The 19,604-nt window shown below is 39.8% G+C and overlaps 1 protein-coding gene across 1 annotated transcript in view; it reads right to left on the bottom strand.

Annotated features, from left to right (window-relative positions):
* LOC124607010 (folylpolyglutamate synthase, mitochondrial-like) overlaps positions 1 to 19,604 on the bottom strand; it is a 140,529-nt gene that overhangs the window by 7,472 nt on the left and 113,453 nt on the right. Inside the window, exon 7 of the mRNA XM_047139164.1 lies at positions 8,100 to 8,310. Coding sequence (XP_046995120.1) covers positions 8,100 to 8,310 — 211 coding nt within the window. The remainder of the gene's footprint in view (positions 1 to 8,099; positions 8,311 to 19,604) is intronic.

Here is a 19,604-nt window from a genome sequence, read left to right as displayed (position 1 = left end):
TCTTTCAGTTCTGGAAATGTTATCTCTACTGCAAGAATATTTTAAGCCTGGTTAATAGTAAATGCTGATTGCATTCTGTCATGTGTAAAAGGTATGCAGGTGTTAGCAAACTACATTCAAGTCAAGTTCTGCTTAGTAGTTCACTTGCTATCTACCATACATCTGATGTTTCTGAAAAAGTTAAGAAACAAGTGATTCCTAATCTCTTCTTGTATGTGACATTACTTACTTCATAGTGAAACAAATTCTGTTTATAACATGTTTTCCCTTTAGTTCTTACTTATTTCTTAGTGGGAAACAGTCCAGTAGCTAATGCATAATCTCAATGTTTGCAAGCATTTGCGTAATGAAGTCCTCATTTTGTCGTATCCCCTTCCATTCACTGGAACAGACACAAAGTAATAGAAAAAAAATGGCAGAGAACACTAACAAATTGCTCAATTCGAACAAACAAGTATCAGTGAATCAGAATTATATAAGGTACGCAAGGTGGGTGAGCGTTAGAAAAGACTCCTTCATGTCTGGTACTCATTCACTGCTGTTCACTCGTCTGCAGTTGGTTGTTGGCCTTTTCATGTCGCTTCAAAGAAAGCTGCTTTGACACTATGATCACGAAAAGTAGTCTTCCGTTGCAAACTAATTTATTTTCACTGTGAGTAATTAATGCTCTGTTTTTAAATTTCCTCCTCAACTATAATGAGGAGTCAGTGGAAGGCATCAACTGAAAAATGTATAAAGTTTTGGAATGATGCTAAAGAAGGTTACAGCTGCAATTCAATTTTAAGTGTACTATTTTGATGTGTTTCACAATTATGTAGGAATTCAGAAATGTACATACCTATTTTCCTATTCCATTTAGCTTCCTTCATCAAAACACCAGGCAAAATAAATCTATCTCAACATCAAAGATTTACATTGTAGCTATAACTAGTGCTGCTATCATGTGAAACTTGTGTGATGATTATTACCAGTGGGGGAATGGGTGTGGGGAATTTGCAGCATCAGTATAGTTAGCACGCTATGCTCATTCTTTCATGTTCTCCTCCCATCCATCTACTATAGAGTGGACGCTTGTCCACAGGTACAAACGACTGCTAGTGAACACTGGAAAATTGTAAATGGTTGTTCACTTGTGTTCACTTCCCTTCGCTGGGCTGTAAATGAGGCTGTACACTAGTTCAGTCAAGTTCACTCCAGTATACACCAGGCTTTACAATAGGGAAATGATGTCATATGATGATTTTTCCTTGGCTGGGTCCCATAACCATTACATACTTTTTAAATGAAATAATTGCTGCCATTTGACAGTAAGTTTTTATTATTCATTTATTTCACTATCACAATTTCACCTGTAGAGCTATTTTCAAGTGCAATGTGACAACTCAAGTACTGCTCCTTAACCGTTATCACATTATGCCTTGCACTTAGTTACCCATATGTTTTACAGGTTTCAGTTCTCACCTTGTACCTGAAAATGGCTCTACAGCCAAAATTGCAATAGTGAAATAAATAAATAAATTCAAATGACAGCAATGCTTTCAGATTAAAATGCCAGATAGTTCTTGTGCAGGTAGTGCAATTGCTGCAATAGTTCAACATGTAAGCTCAACATAATTTAGACAGAATTGAGTGTGTACGGCTCTTTATTAATTCTTACTTGTAACTAGTTTATTTATTCACCTGAATTCCCAATCCACTTATATAACCTTTCTTCATATTTGACAAGAAATCAGAAATTTTTACTCTAGGACTTGTCTGTCTGCTCCTTCTACAGTTAAGGTACTTCAGGCACTAGCGATGCTTTTTTAGCTGTACTTTGCAGCCACTAGCCAGCACTTACGGGAGCCTTGCCTTTGCACAAGGTTGCCGTTTATTTCACCAAACGGAATGCCATCTAGTCGCTGGTGCAAAAAGTACGTGTGCAATGCTGTCGCCACCTGGAGGCTTTCACCGCTCAGGGTTGCCTGTCGGAATAGGTGCTCAATCTGTTTATTACCTGATCTGGGGTGTCATAAATCAGCATGTGTATAAGTTAACTTTAAGGAAATTTCAGTTTCAATAACAATAAAAAATACATAGAAGTTCGTAATTACATTTGTAACGTGCTATACAACAAGCAAAAAACACAGGCCCGACTTCTCTTGTTGGCATGACTAGAAGACCAATATGGCACTTATCCCTTCTATGCCGCACCAGCTGCTGCAAATACACTACCTGACAGAAAATGTGAAGCACCCAAAAGACATGGTTAGACATCAGCGTAAATTCACACACATACACATCATCATATCTAAATGAATATAGCTGTCATTCTCTCTGACAGGCAGAATGGTTGCCAGTGTGTGTTCATGCTGTTCCTGTTTGGTGTTGTTTCCAGGACTGGTAGGGTATACAAGGGATGTCCATAGTATTACATGATGTGTGATCATTGTGAAGGGCACACACTGCCACATACTTGTGGGAGGCAGCATAATCAGCTTCTGACAAGAGTTTTACAGAATCCTCACTGTGGATCTCCTTTTAGCCAGCTGGTTGAAATGTGCAATATAGAGATTTGTGGGGCATTCGGATGCAACAGTAGCCGAATGTTTGACCATGTGGTAACGTGTCGGCAAGCATACTCATTTTCAAGGTTCTGGTCGACCACGTCTGACCACAAGGGAGGATAGGCATATTGTTTACCAAGCACATCATAACCCTTTCAAAACTCTGCTTGCCACCTGAGAACAAGTAATGGAGTCTCTACAAACATACTGTGTCGTCCTGCACCTTTGGTTGAAGACTGGCAGTAGACGGATTATGAAATTACCGTCACATGCTTAGACTACCATTTCCAACACAAACAGCTGCATTTGGAATGGTGCCATCACCAGGAAGCACGGACTGTTGATGAACAGCATCACATTGTGTACAGCGGTGAATCGCGTTCTGCACTACCCTGGATGACTGCAGCAACATGGGGAGATGTCCCATTCTTCCAACATTTTGGAGAGGCACCTTGGTGTTACTCCTTGTATCATGGTGTGACTCAGGTCACGGCTAGCAGTGACTGAGGGAACTTTTGACAGCACAACAGAATGTCTATTACCTAACATGCTACAATAACATGGACCATTTCGCCCACACACGACACCTGCCTCTGTGAACTGTGCGTCATGTTGAGGTATTCCCCTGGCCAGTAAGATCACCAGAAATGTCCCCATAGGACACATGAGGGACGACCTTGAATGTCAACTGTGCCCCAGTGCCAGTGTCCAGAATATCAAGGATCAAATACAACAGTTGTAGGCCAGCTGGCCTCAGGAGAGGATACAACAGCCTTATGACACCATTCTGAAATGAATCTTTGGATGTATCCAGGACGGAGGGGGTGCTATGTTATACTGATAAATCAGCTCATAGTGTCAAGTTCTTTGTAAGTTTGACACGATTCTGTAATCCCTGCAATAACATCACACTCCCTCTCAATCTGTGAAATTTCATTTCGGATTCTCCTCCTCTCGTGGATGTTCTCCTCCTCTTGTGGATGCTTTAAATTTTTTTGTCAGGCAGAGAATTTGGTACAGTTTGCTCTCTCCACAGCTACACCGTCTCCCACACCTCTCGTGTTTCAATTCCACTTTGAGTGCCGACATAACCGAAAACTAGGAACATGCAGCAAGTTGTGCACCTCCTCATACATTTTGAAAGCCTTTGGCTGTTTCAAAATAGCAATCTAAATATGAATGGAAGAGGAAAGGAAACGACTGATAGTGGTACAAGATAGGCTCCGCCCACCGCACATGGTGGTTCGTGGAGTATGTATGTAGACGTAGATTTCAGTAATTTCATAAATTTCAGAACTTCAATGAACTTTTCTTACATATTTGAACAATAATGACCTCAAGTTATGCCTTCTACTTGGTATGCTTAAATAAATATCATTGTTTCAAAAAATATCTGGCTGAGTTGGCTTTAGTAACTAGGCCATCTTCATGCTGCACCTCTGAACAGTAAGTTCCTTTCTTGCCTACGAGTCATCAACTCACATGCACTAAGAAACAAATTACCTATTACAGCAGCAGTACCCCTAACTTCACTGTCTGCTAGTTCTCCATGACATGGCTCTCCCCACAACCAACAGTTTAATTTATTCCTTTCATAAATGAACCTTATGGTGCAGTCAGAAACATTATAATATGATTGAAATCTTCCTTTATGTAGCTGGATAAATGCTCTCAGTATGCAGCCAACACAGTTCCAAGTACACAACTGAAAATTATAAACCAGAAAATTCTTGAGTATGGGGAATACTATTACTCAGAAAAATATAGGATGAAAGGCCATTTGGAGCTAAGCAGTTTTTTTCATTAAGTAATTAGGTGTTTACAAGTAGCCAACAATCACAACAGTCAATCAAAACAGCTAGTAAAAAGTTAAAACTGTGTACTGGACTAGGACTCTTCACCAACAGCTCTGCTTTTCTCAGAAAATTAGCTGCTAGCTGCTTGATTTGTAGCATACTGCCTATGAAAGGCACGCATCCTGGTTTGAGTCCTATTCTGGCACACAATATTAACTTATAGGAACCAGAAAAAATGGTTTTATTTTTTGGCCAAAATCTATGTCATTTTTTGCTCAATTTGGTGTAATTGTTTCACAGTTTTAGTATTATTTTCTAAAGACTTGTATTCCAAGTATGTTCTTTATTTCTGTCTTATTTATACCTAACTATCACATTATACTTATTGGCATCACTATCTCATTTATTTCCATTATTGTAAAAGGAAACCATGTTAAACCTTTCAAATACAATCCATTGAAGAATAGTAACTCTGCCACTAGACAAAGCTGAAATTTTTTTGAAAGAAAGTATTGTCATAACGCCCAAGTTCTCTTGTGAGAGACAATTCCAGCAACCCATGAACACTTCACTATAAAGTGAAAAATGCCACTCGGAGCCTACATTTAAACATAGAAGCCTCGATCACAGCAGTAGATATTTGAAGTGTCCACAATAATGACCACATCTCCTGCTGGCATGGAAAACCGCTTTTTCACTAGATTCCGAGTTAAACTGTCATATTGGATGGTTTTTGTATTTATACTTGCTTTTCACAAAAATCTGCAGTTCCTCTGATGCACCACACTAAAGATAATCAAGCCCAGATTTTGATTTCAACTCAAGTTGTTTATTGCTCACCATTCATTAATATAGAATTACTCACTACAAATAGGAAATATCACACACTTTTAAACTGCTCCCTACAACAATGCATAAGTGCAGAAGGTGCGAGAAGTCAAAAATATTCTCTCGACTTAGCTACAGAAATTTTTAAAACCACACAATAACATGTTAGGTTGATGCATTAGTTTGTGATGTTTCTCATACGTTTAATAAACACAACAGATACACATAACAAGAGACTTTAGTCATCAATAACATAATCTCCTTCACTATTTACAACAACCTGCCAATGCAGGGGTAACTTTTCGATTCCACAACGGTAGAAATCATGAGGTTTTGTGGCGAAGAACTCTTAGAGCTATGTTCAGGTCACATTTTCATCTGGAAAGAAGTTCCTTGAAGGGTATTCGATAGATAGCGGAAAAGGTGAAAGTCTGATGGCACAAGATCAGGTGAAATATGGTGGGTGCAGAATGACTTCCCAACCTAACTCCTATATAGTGTTTTTCGTCAATATAGCAGAAAGCGGGTGGGCATTATTCTAGAACAGCATCATTCACATAGTGTTTCTAGCCATTGTTCTTTGACTGCGACTGCAAGATGTCTCAGTTGTTGACAGCAAATGTCAGCAGTGATGGTTACACCTTGATGAAGCAATTCATTGTACAGCACATTGTTACTGTTCCACCAGATGCATAACATTATCTTTTGTTGGTGTGCGCAGATCTTTGTATGGGGAGTTACTGCTTTTTTTAGGCTCAACCATTCCTTTCTTTTCCTTATGTTAGCATAAAGAAACCGCTTCTTATCACCAGCAATGAGAAATAGTTGGTGTGGTTCACAAGCGAATTGATGACGAGCAAGCAGACACACACACACACAAGGCCACACGCTGATTTTCATGATTTCGGCTTTGAGCATGCGGTGTCCATGCACCCAGTTTTTGAACCTTCCCCACTGCATGCAAATGGTTCATAATAGTGGAATGATCACAGTTCATCACATTTCCCAGTTCTCTACTACACTGACATGGATCATTGAGAATAATTAATGTGATTAAATGATCTCCATCAAGCCCCACAGGTCTTCTGAATATGGAGAGTCACTAATGTCAAAACAATTCTCCTTAAAACAAGCGAACCATTTATTGCTGTGCATATTATCCTCACACACAGTGCAAATCTTTCTGGCTGTCTCCACTGCTGGCATCCCTCTCTTGAAATCAAACAGAAGATTGTTCTGATTTCTCCACCTAGCATTCCATTTTCTGGCATCAACAGCTCCACTCACTATGTCAAAATGACAAAATGTAAACTCAAATAGTAGCAGTGAACCACAAATAAAAAATGACAATGATAAATAAACCCATTAGCAATTGGAATAACACTAAGCAAAACAAAATCTCTACAAACTTATGCACCACCCTAATAGTATAGTAACATTACCTGCAAAGATTCATACTGGGGGTAGGCACTCTTGATGTTTCAAGGCGACTGGTTGCCTTTCCCTAATTTTATGTATTGTTCTATCCTGGAATTTCCTACATAGTGTTCCATCCAGGAATTTCCACTATTGCTGATCTTTACATACACTACGTATGCCTACCTAGAGCTCAGAATGGAGTTCCATATTCTAACTGAAATACCTACAACATGTTTCCTGTAGACATAAGGGCGAAAACTGAAAATCTCTAAAAACGAAGTAAAGTCATACATCTTATTGACAATTGTACCTATAGTTTACCATACTGTTTAGACACAGTACTGTAAGTTACAGTAAATCCTAACTTTCATATTTTTTTGTTTTACTTTCCATTTTTACAGGTTGAACCCAATCCCTACAAACAAAATTTTGGAGATTGTTCAGGGATACTTTCCGGGTATTTTCACATAAGTAACCAGCTGTCTCTGGCAGCTCATCAAAAAGTAATTGCATTTAATTTGATTTCTTACACAGCCATGCAAATGTTGGCAGTATGCACTGTGTGTCTTGTTTGGGAACAAACATGGTTCTTTCACTCACAGTACTTGATGTTGTCCTCAAATTTTCATTCAGTAATGCCCAGTTCTATCTAAGGTTTGTGTTTCTGGCAGTGTTAGTTGTGTGTTGACAGTGATACACAACAGTATGGGTAGTTTTACTGATGAAGTATTGGCCAATATACATCTTGTGTCTGGGTTCACCAAATGCAATGGAAGAGGAGGACAACAACCCCAAACTGAGAAGTTCCCACAGGGATGGCAACTGAATCAGAATACTTCCAAAAACTGCAACGTTTCATCAGTAAACCTATCCTTATTATTGTCAATGACTGTTAACATACAACTAACACAGGTGGAAAGACAGTACTGATCAGTACTGAATAGAATTTGAAAGCAAAGAGTGAAGTGGGCATAACTGTTGTCACCGTCAAATGGAGAAAGTTTCCATACAAAATCTGCAATGCAAACAACTGACATTTGCACTGTTGTGCAGATATTTTCACTACAATACAGATATCAAGATAATTGAGGAGCAAGAAATTAAATGAGATACAATTACTCTGTAATAGTGGATCCTATATATCAAAATATTCAGGAAATATCTCTGAACAACCTCCAGAATTTTGTTAGTGGAGTTTGGATTCACCCTGTGTAAACATTTACCGTGGTCTCTGAAATCAGTACAGTTACATAAATGTTTCATTTGGAGTGTCAGATAAAAACAGCAACTGAAAGTGGCACCGGCTTTTTTTAAAGTATCTGCTTGTGTTCAAATCTTTAACTATTCATGTAACTTTACTTGTTCTACACCTATTCAGGCTCTTCTTCCTGACGGGAGTTACAGAACATAAAGTATGAAACAATAATGCAAGGAGTAGGAATTTTCTATCTTGTCTACTAGTAAATTGCTAATGTTGCCTTTATCAACTTTGTTACTGCTTTTCACTTACTAATCTGGCTCCTTGGGTGAAACATTTCGGAACCACTGGGAGCAGAGAGCCATGCTTTCAGCTGTGTGGGCTCCGTCCAGGAAGAAGGTGATAGGGGGCACCCTCAGCACCTGCATCCTGCCCGGCCACTGACACTGCGTTAGACCCCGCTCGGTGCTGCAGGAGATGGCAAACGTTGGAGCGACTGGCAGCATTGTTGACTGCAGGATGGCTGCAAGCAACCGAGCAAACAACTAATGTACAACGTGACTGAGAACACCATAGTGCAAACTGCAGAGTTATATTATAATTTTTTATACTCATTACAAGCAATCTGTTTTTGGCACATTGAAGAGTACACAAGACAAGTTTTTCACCTTCACTCAATCTAGTCTGTTCTGAGGAAACAACAACAACAATAACAATAATAATAATAATAATAATAATAATAAAATAGAACAAAATTATCAATCAAACTTTTCCTGCATGTATCACAGAAATAAAAATGACAATACATGGATAGAAACTTTCCGTTCAAAGGAAAGATGAAACCTTAGCAACAAAAATGTGAAAAACCAACTACTCTAATTAGTTCTAATGGACCAAGAGATCAGAATGAACCTTCACCTCCCATGAATCACAAAGAGTTCAAACACAACATCGACTAAGAATCAATAAGCCTGCTGGATCCTATAATAGCAAAAATCGTGGAAGTTCGCGCATGTAGAAGCAAAGATGTACACAAAACAATAATAAACATATGTGAGAAGGAAGAAGTAAAAGATGACTGGAAAATAGCCTCGATTCATCATCTGCATAATAAATGCATAAATACATAGGTGAATAACTACTGTGGTATCTCACTACTTCCAGTAATGTACCAGACATTGTCACTACTCACCTTAAATGACTATAACAAAAAGGCGAGCATAAACTGGGAAAATATCAAAGAGGATTCCAAACAGGTCAGTTGACAGTAGAACAAATATTGAATCTGAAAACACTGAGAAGGTGGAGCGCACTGAGAGCAGTTCCTTGCTGGCCTCAGTGTCATGCTCCGCTGATTGCTCGTAGCTCACTTATACATAGGATGGCATGAGCTTCACATTCAATACTGACTGATCTGATTGCCATGCATGTATGATTGTTTTTAATTAATTATTATCACCTGATGATTGTGTAATGCTCTGAACTTGCCATGCAGTTAATAAACAAATTTTCATTACAACTGACGCATATTCTTACTTTATATGTTACTCAGTTGCAGATGTCCACCACATCAAATCCTTTGTAAGAAATTGAAGGTAACATGACTCTATATGGTGGAAAAAAAGTACACTTTCACCATAACAATCTGCCAGCATATTTTCTTGTTTTCAAACAAAGAAATGGAATTTTGACAGTATTAGGAAAAGAACAGTTTTCTGTTCAATGTAAAGATGACACATTGAGTTGAAGACAGGCACAACAAACAAACTGCAGTCTGAGCTGCCAGATAGAATGGTCATGCATGCGTGCATGCCTTTTCGTTGTCTTACACAGCACTGCGTCAGAGGAAGCTCAGTTGAAGATAGTCATCCATTTTTGATGCACAAAAAGTAAATTAAAATTAAGGGAACTGGCTGACTGGCTGTTAAACTGGACAGTGGGAGATGTGCTACAGTCATACTGTAAACACAGTGGTTGCACTACAGGCAGCCAACAGTCTTTTCACCTTGCACTCAATCTAGTCTGTTCTGAGGAAACAACAACAACAACAACAACAATAATAATAATAATAATAAAATAGAACAAAACTATCAATCAAACTTTTCCTGCATGTATCACAGAAATAAAAATGACAATACATCGATAGAAACTTTCCATTCAAAGGAAAGATGAAACCTTAGCAACAAAAATGAGAAAAACCAACTACTCAAATTAGTTCTAATGGACCAAGAGATCAGAATAAACCTTCAACTCCCATGAAGTGCAAAGAGTTCAAACACAACATCGACTAAGAATCAATAAGCCTGCTGGATCCTATAATAGCAAAAATCATGGAAGTTTGCGCAAGAAGAAGCAAAGATGTACACAAAACAATAATAAACAGTCTCTTCAGTCTTTTTATTGTTCCTGTCTACACCTCAACATGTCATTTTTACAGTGAGTACTAATCTATTCTTTTCCTAATATTGATGATATTACAACCTGGATTTTTCATTATTTGAAATGGAATTTCGATGAGGCCTGGGTCCACAGCCTTAGTGCAGTTACTGAATCAAGCTGTTGAAAGTACTTATTACTTATTACAATTGTAAATAGACATTTTGCCACTGTCAAGCATTCTGGGATGCTACAGACGTCTTTGCCGCATTCTGTAACGAGTGCTGCTCTGTTGTCAGCTGACAATGCTACCTGCACTGAGAGACCACGTGCGGGCCACTCCTGTAACTGGTTTTCCTGCATAGCCTGGCTCTCCTTTGCTGAATATTTTTGGTGCCGGGTGTGACAAATTTGTTTGCTGCTCTGGGTTTCACCACTATTGAAACAAAATAAATATAGTTACCCAGACAGCAAATGTTTTTCATTTAAATGCTCCTCTTGAAATCCAATACTGCAGAGATAAACACAAATGTAAGTAAATATTGTTTCCTGCCTCAGCATTACATTTTTCCTGTAATTTTTAGCAGAATTTTAGTAGCTTGTTATAATAGCAATGTGTTGCTTCAGAGTAACTTCAGTAACTTGGTGTTCTTGCTTAGTTACTCTTCCATGATACCTGCTTTCCTCTAAATATCCCTCACTCTAATAACCCAAGGGAAGGAGGAATTTACCTGTGATATCGCTCTAATACATTGGCAGTCACTGCGAACAATAATAACAACTTTTTTACTTCACTTTTGTTGATTGCATTTCGCAAGCCGTTTTTGACAATTTCACATACAATTTCTTTCATGTATGATAATAAATAAAATGCTTTTGTCACAGGAGGAGGACAAATTGGCTGCCTGTAGTGCAACCACTGTGTTTACAGTATGACTGTAGCACATCTCCCACTGTCCAGTTTAACAGCCAGTCAGACAGTTCCTTTAATTTCAATTTACTTTTTGTGCATCAAAAATGGATGACTATCTTCAACTGAGCTTTCTCTGATGCAGTGCTGTGTAACTCTTAGTTTTTTGATGGGAAGTCTTGAAATAAACACTGTAAAAGTGGAAAATTCAAACGTTTCCTGTTTGTCTGTGCTAATGCAACAGTAATCCAAGCAACTTTTGGGGGACACATGTCTCTGTACTGGAGAATTCTTTGTATGTTAAGAACATAAACCCAACAAAATTTCTCTAGGCAACCTCCAAAACCATATGTTTTCAAATACTTTCTATTGGTGTCCGAATAATAGTTGCATATTGGGAATAGGCTGTCATATATAATTTTTTACATTTAATTTTTGTACTTCATGCACTAAATACATATTACGGCATCTGGAACCTATGATGGTTTTTGTGAGCACAGTAATTCACCTGGAGAGAAGTTCTGAAGTCAGGCTATGTAAGTGTTCAGGTATTTTTCATGCCTTCTGTATATATGAGGGTGAGTCAAATGAAAACCTTAAATTTTTTAAAAAATATGATTAATTGTGCAGAAATGGTACAAATCTGTATCACTTTTCAACATAATCTCCGCCATGCTCAATGCAAGTCCTCCAGCGCTTACAACGTGCATAAATTCCCTTAGAAAAAAATTATTTTGGTAGTCTGTGCAACCACTCATGAACTGCATGGCGCACCTCTTCATCAGAACGGAACTTCTTCCCTCTCATTGCATCTTTGAATGGTCCAAACGTATGGAAATCACTTGGGGCAAGGTCTGGTGAGTATGGTGGATGAGGAAGACACTCAAAATGGAGGTCTGTGATTGTTGCAACTGTTGTACGGGCAGTGTGGGGCCTTGCATTGTCATGTTGCAAAAGGACACCTGCTGACAGCAATCCACGTCGCTTTGATTTGATTGCAGGCCGCAGATGAGTTTTTAGGAGATCTGTGTATGATGCACTGGTGACAGTGGTCCCTCTAGGCATGTAATGCCCCAAAATGATGCCTTTTTCATCCCAAAAGAGGGTCAGCATAATCTTCCCTGTTGATGGTTCTGTTCAAAACTTCTTTGGTTTTGGTGATGAGGAATGGCACCATTCCTTGCTTGCTCTCTTTGTTTCCAGTTGGTGGAAGTGAACCCAAGTTTCGTCCCCAGTAATGATTCTTGCTAGGAAGCCATCACCTTCTCGTTCAAAGTGCTGAAGAAGTTCTTCACAAGCATCAACACATCGTTCTCTCATTTCAGGAGTCAGTTGCCGTGGCACCCACCTTGTAGACACTTTGTGAAACTGGAGCACATCATGTACAATGTGGTGTGCTGACCCATGACTAATATGTAAACATGATGCAGTGTTCTGTGGAGTCACAACTCGTTGGACCTGACCTGGACGAGGAGTATCTTCCACTGAAATCACACCATTTGCGGACTTCCTACTCTATTTGTAGACTTGCTGCTGTGACAAACATGCATCACCGTACTGAACCTTCATTTGTCGATGAACTTCCATAGGTTTCACACCTTCACTACGCAAAAACCGAATAACAGAACGCTGTTCTTCCCTGGTGCAAGTCGCAAGTGGAGCAGCTATCTTTATACTGATACTGTGACACTATGTGTGCATCTGCACTATGCTGCCACCTACAGGCCATTCTGCACGCTGTTCGTAGCACACTTACCAACTTACAGGATAACGGCGCAAAATTTCGATTTGTTATTACAAATTTAAGGATCCTCCTTTTGGATCCAGGCTTTGAATCAGCACTAGAAGTTAAAAATATATTTTTATTTTGTTTTTGTTTTCATTTATTTTTAAACACATTTTACTCTAATGTCATTTTTCCTGTGCTATAATCACAGTTAATGATTTTTTTTTTTTTTTTTTGTACGATAAGCCTCGAAACATGGCACAACTTACAATGGTATACTGCACGTTCTGCATTCATAGCACATTTCTCGAAGCACTTTCTTTTTGGAGCAAACAGCACATTTAAACATTGACATACTCTTCTTTGGAAGTTCACTCTCAATAATATTTCAAAAATGCCTCCCAGTAGATCGTAGGGGATTACCATCATCAAAGCACTTTTCTCGGACAACTTTCCTCCTTTCTGTGGGATAAGCTTCAACAATTTCTCTTACCAGAGACAGATGAAAATCTGCTACTGACATTTTTTGCCCTGTTACTACCTGATGGAGAGCACGAGTATTTAAAATGCACAAGGTGAGCAAGTGCAAAAATAGCTTTTTATACCACTTCGCCATCTTCCACATTGATCTGAGTGAACTCAGTAATATATCAGTATGGTCAACTGTCCCCATACTCTAGTTATAATGTGTAACACACTGCAGTTTTTTGATTCTTACACCTGTCTTTCTATTAGTCTTTTCCGTCTGAAATATTTCTATAGTATTACAGGTGGTCAATATCCATGTTTCTCTTTTTGTCACACCTTTTCAGGGCAAGAATTATACCAGTGGACATAAACTGGATGTCTCCTCATTTCAGCTGTGTTGCGCTAATGTTACCTCAGGGAGTCACACCTAGTGATACGTGGCTGGCGACCACGGGGCCCCGAGCTGAGTCCTGGCATTGCTTCCACTTACTTATGCCAGGCTCCTCACTCTTATCTTTCCTATCTGGCCACCCTCGGCCAGCTCTTGTTCTTTTCCGACCCTGACGCTATTAGGTTTCGAGGGCTACGGGTCTTTCATTTTCCAACCTATACTTCTCATGCAGCGTCTGACCCGGAGCGGGCGGCTGCAAAAGGCGTCTGTATCCCATGTTAGGGGCGGCCTCCAGAACTGCGGAAGGCAACGGAATACCACCGCAGATTATCTTCCCTGCATAATGCAGTCTCCATTTTATGCACAAAAAATGGCTTCCTCTCATGTTAAATCAGTGTCCGGAGGTAAAATAGTCCCCCATTCGGATCTCCGGGGGGGACAACTTGAAAGGAGGCAAAAAATCAAAACGAGAATTGGTACCTGGAATGTCAGAACTCTGCTACAAGCAGGAAAACTAGAAAACCTTAAAAGAGAGATGGAAAAGAATCATATGGACCTCGTAGGAGTTGCTGAAGTAAGATGGAATGGACATGGAGAGTTGCAGTCAGATGAATATGTATTCTACTACTCAGGAGGAGAAGTAAAAGGAATTAATGGAGTAGGAATGATTATGACAAAGGAATTGGCTAAATGTGTGGAATATGTAGAGTATGCAAATGACCGGGTTATTGGTGTGAGGCTGAAAGGAGCACAAAAAGATTTACTGATTGTCCAGGGGTATATGCCAACTTCAGAACATGATGACCAAATTGTAGAGGAAACGTACAATGTAATAGAGAGAATAATGGACGAAAATAAAAAATGCTGCAAAATAGTAATGGGAGACTGGAACGCCATTGTGGGAGAAGGGAAAGAGGGAAACATAGTAGGCAGTCATGGTCTTGGAAACAGAAATGACAGAGGTGAATGGTTAATTGACTTCTGCAGGGAAAGGCAGCTGATAGTGGCAAACACATGGTTCAAGAACCATAAGAGGAGGCTCTACACTTGGAAATCACCAGGGGATAAATATAGAAACCAAATCGATTTTATACTGGTAGAAGAAAGATACAGGAATGGAATCAAGAAGGTGCACACATTACCAGGTGCAGATATTAATAGTGACCACAACTTACTTATGGCAGAAATAGAAATAAGAATGAAAAAACTGAAAAAGGCGACAATGGTGAAGAAATGGGATCTAGAGAAGATAAGGTCCAACAAAGAACAAATTACAGAAATGCTGTCTCGGGACTTTCTAAACACATTACGAGACAAAGAAGCACCTGATAAGGCCAACGAGTACTGGAATATGCTGAAAGAAGGAATCATTAAAGCAGGACAGCAAAATATAGGATATGTAAAAGGGAAAAGGTCAAAAAAACCATGGGTCACACAAGAAATGATTTCCAAGATGGAGGAGAGAAGAAAATTGAAAAACAAGAACACTGAAGATGCAAGAAAGATATACCGAAGGTTAAATAACGAACTGCGAAGAGAAACAGAGCAGGCTAGGAAAAAATGGCTAAAAGAGGAATGTGATGAAATTGAAGAACTGGACAGGAAAGGAAGATACGACTTACTATACAACAGAGTAAAGACTATGACATGGGAACAAAACAGAGCAGGAAGTGATACTATGGAAATTTTGAGTAAAGACGAAGAGGTAGTGTATAAAGATCGTGACGATGTCCTCCAGAGATGGGAAGAATATATAAAAGAGCTATATGACACAAATAGCAAAGCAGAAACTCTGGAACTTTAATCACACAACAGTGTAAGTGATGAAGAGAAAGGACCGACCATCATAATGGAAGAAGTAAAGTCTGCTATTGCTGCAATGAAAAATGGCAAAGCAGCAGGTACAGATACAATACCGGGAGAAATACTAAAATGCTTGAACCACAATGGAATAAGAGAAATATTGAGGTTATGTAATAAAATATATGACAGTGGTGAATGGCCTGAGGACTTTTTGACAACAGTAATGATTCCATTGCCGAAAAAACAAGGAACCAAGAAATGCAGCGAGCACAGGACAATCAGCCTCATTTCACATGCAGCCAAAGTGATGTTAAGAATAATTAATAAAAGACTTGAAAAAGTAATAGAGGAGAATCTCGGCGAGGAGCAGTTTGGCTTTAGACAGAATACGGGCACCAGAGATGCAATAGGGCTCCTACGAATCTTAGGAGAAAGGTTTATTGAAAAAGGAAGAGACCTATATATGTGCTTCATCGATTTAGAAAAGGCATTTGACAATGTGGTTTGGGACAAGCTGGCGACTATTATGAGGGAAAAGAGAGTGGGCTGGAAAACCAGAAGACTTATAAACTCATTGTACCTTAATCAAAAAGTTTCAGTTAAAGTGAGAGGAGAAAGTACAAACTGGATCAGACTAGGGAAAGGAGTAAGACAAGGATGCTGTTTATCACCTACTCTTTTCAACCTGTACTTGGAAAATATGATTGACCAATGCTCATTAGATGACAAAGGAGTAGAAATTGGAGGAAGAAGAGTAGGGTGCTTGAGATTTGCTGATGACATGGTCCTTCTAGCCACAGGTGAAAAAGAATTACAGGATTTGGTGGACACCATTGCAACTAACGGAAAAAAATATGGAATGAAAATTAACACAAATAAAACAAAAGTATTGGCAATAGGAGGAAATAAGGAACTAAAAATTGTGCTGAATGGAGAAAAACTAGAACAGGTGCAAAATTTTAAGTATCTTGGAAGCAGGATAGACACCGACTGGAAGTGCACCACAGAAATTAAAACAAGGATAGCAATGGCAAAAGAGGCGTTTTATAAGAAAAGGAGAATCTTCTGCAGCGGTATGGACAGAGAACTAAGAAAGAGACTCATAAAATGTCTTGTATGGAGTGTTCTTCTATATGGCGCTGAAACATGGACTATGAGGAAAAAAGACAGAGAAAGGCTGGAGGCTTTTGAGATCTGGACATGGCGGAAGATGGAAGGAATAAGTTGGATGGACAGAGTAAAAAATGAAGAGGTACTGAGAAGAGTGGGAGAGAAAAGGCAGTTACTAGATGTAATAAAGAGAAGAAAAAGAAATTGGATTGGGCATATATTAAGAAAAAATGACGGACTGATAAAAACAGTTTTAGAAGGTTATGTAGAAGGGAAAAGGAAGCGAGGAAGGAAGAGATTCCAGATACTGGATGACATGATGGACGGTACAACATACAGCAGCCTTAAGAAGGAAGCAATGGATCGCAGAAAATGGAGAGGCAAAGGAGCTGCTAATATAGCAGATAACTGATGATGATGATGATGATGCGCTAATGCCACAAACTTTCCCCAAATTCTGGAAGCCAATTTCTGCAGTTAGACCTGTAAACGCAATAAAATCCAGAACATAACCAGTCCAACAGTCACACAGCACAAATATTTTTTATTCCAAATCTATTGCTTTTGGACAAAATACACTGTTTGAAAGATAATCATCCTTTACACAGCAATAGGCTTTCATCAATGCAGAGCTTCTGATATGCATGAAACGCACTCTGGAATGGTGTGTGAACTTTACCCTTAATGTTTCTAATATTGAATAACCTGTCTCCTTCATTGTTGGTAAAGTTTTCACTATAATGAAGCATTTAAAAAATTAAAATAAAATGGTCTCTGAGCATAATTTTGCCGAATACCAGTGTGTTCAAGAGTATGTCCTTGTACCAACAGTCACTAATTTTCAGCTTTTTCATACGAGCCATAGGCAGATAAAGAGCAATGAAGGACTAGAGTTCCACAAATTCCATTTCTTTCCATCTTGAGAGATGAAAATGCACCAAGCATAATTGCATTGGTCTATCAGTAAAATCTGCTGGTTTCAATTGCAAAAGATTTCATTAGATCTTCTGCTAACTATATGGGGGAAAGTGTCATAATGCTGCAATTTTGAGCTAATCCACACTTGTGCCCTGGAGCTGAATTGCCAAACGCATGCACAAATGGATGAAAATCACTTTTCTTCCAGTCAAACGTGTCGCTAAAATGTTCTCTTTTTCCACACATTTTGCTCTCACAACCAGAAAACTTCAGGTTCTGAAGAATTTCCATGTCTTGTAGAGACAGAGGGACACGCTGGTCAGCTGACTTACTTTGCTCACAACTGCTACTTCGAGACTCTGTAGAAGAGTCATCTATCAAAGATTTCACTCTCACTGTTGTTTCCCATTAGAATCTCCACAATTTCTTACTCCATATAATCATGACAGTGTACCATTTTCTCAATCCAAAATGAAGACGAAAACAGCAACACAAATAAGATCACAACAGCAAATGCACTACACAGACTAAACATTGGAAAGCTACCGAGGACTTGGGCAGAAAATGCAGCTACTTGGCCACTCTACCCGACCATTGGGTGTCTTGCACATTAATGTGTCTGGAGCAAACAGACCTGAGCAGCAGCCCATCTCGACACATCGGGAGCAGAAAGGTATTGGCAAGTTGGCGTGTGTACACACCTTCTAAAGCACCTGACGGGAGGAACAATGGCACACGAAAACACGTTCAGAGTACCTGGGTTGGTTGTTTGGTTGGTTGTTTGAGGTGTAAGGGACCAAACAGCGAGGTCATCAGTCCCTTGTTTCAAATATACTCCATTCTGCTAACGAGACACCTCAGAAAAGTCAGAACAATAAAACGGAAAAAGGGAAAAACGTAAAAGGGCAGTCACGTTGTCATTGGTAAAAACAAATGAGGGAAGTTGGCAAGAGAAACGAACCCAACACTATGCTGAAGCAGCATAGGCAAGACCACCTGTGACTTAAAAGGTACAACTGCTATAATGCAGAAAGTACGTATGGGAATAGAAAGACTAACCAAGCCTTAAAAAGAAGGGGTAAAAACAGAGTAAAAGGGGAAGAAAAGAGGATTCCAGTCAGGGAGGTGAATCGGGAATCTCTGAACACTGCCTACAGTGGGAGAAACCCAAACACTCACCGCCCTGCCCCAACACCAGAGAGAGATTAAAAACTTTAAAACTGAGAATAAAAACCACTCTCCCGGAGGAAACCGAGAACCAGAGAGACCATCCGCGAATCGTCAGCCAACATCAAAGGTAAAGTGTGGGGGAGTCTGTACTTAACACGCAGAGCTAAAAGAAGGGGGCATTCAACCAAAATGTGGGCCACTGACTGGAAGGCTCCACAACCACAAAGCGGGGGTGGCTCATCACGCAAAAGAAAACCATGGGTCAGCCTGGTATGGCCAATGCGGAGACGACACAGTGTAGTCGAGTCCTTTCGGGAGAGGCGAAAGGAAGAACGCCATGGGCCTGGTGTCACCTTAATTGCACGAAGTTTATTAGACAGTGGAGTAGCCTCCCAAAAATTGGCCCATGACTGTGCGAAGTGGGATTTGATGTGAAGCCGTAAATCCGCTGCAGGAGGGGTTACGGAAAACGGGGGGTAAGTAACTGCTCCCCCAGCCAAACGATCAGCGAGCTCATTACCCGGGATACCCACATGGCCAGGGACCCAAAGGAAGTCAATAGAACAAGCAGCACGGTGAATATCAGCGAGATGGTCATGGATGGCAGAGACCAATGGATGGCGCGAAAAACACTGGTCAATAGCAAGAAGGCCACTCATCGAGTCCGTACACAACAGAACGCGATTGTGTTGGGATTGTTTAATAAAGGTAAGGGCCCGGGAAATTGCCATCAATTCCGCAGTAAACACCCCACATGTAGGTGGCAGCAGATGATTTTCCGTTCCAACAGAGGACGTGAAGGCATACCCAGCATGATCAGCAGATTTAGAGCCATCAGTGTAAAAAACAACAGCGTCCCGAAACTCCCATAAAATTTGGCGGAAAAAGGTACGGAACACCACCGGGGGGATGGAATCTTTCGGTCCGCGGCGGAGATCCATCCGA

Source organism: Schistocerca americana, chromosome 3 (genome assembly GCF_021461395.2).
Source record: "Schistocerca americana isolate TAMUIC-IGC-003095 chromosome 3, iqSchAmer2.1, whole genome shotgun sequence".
In the NCBI taxonomy this organism is placed as follows: Eukaryota; Metazoa; Arthropoda; class Insecta; order Orthoptera; family Acrididae; genus Schistocerca; species Schistocerca americana.
This window is presented reverse-complemented; position numbering and strand designations above follow the sequence as displayed.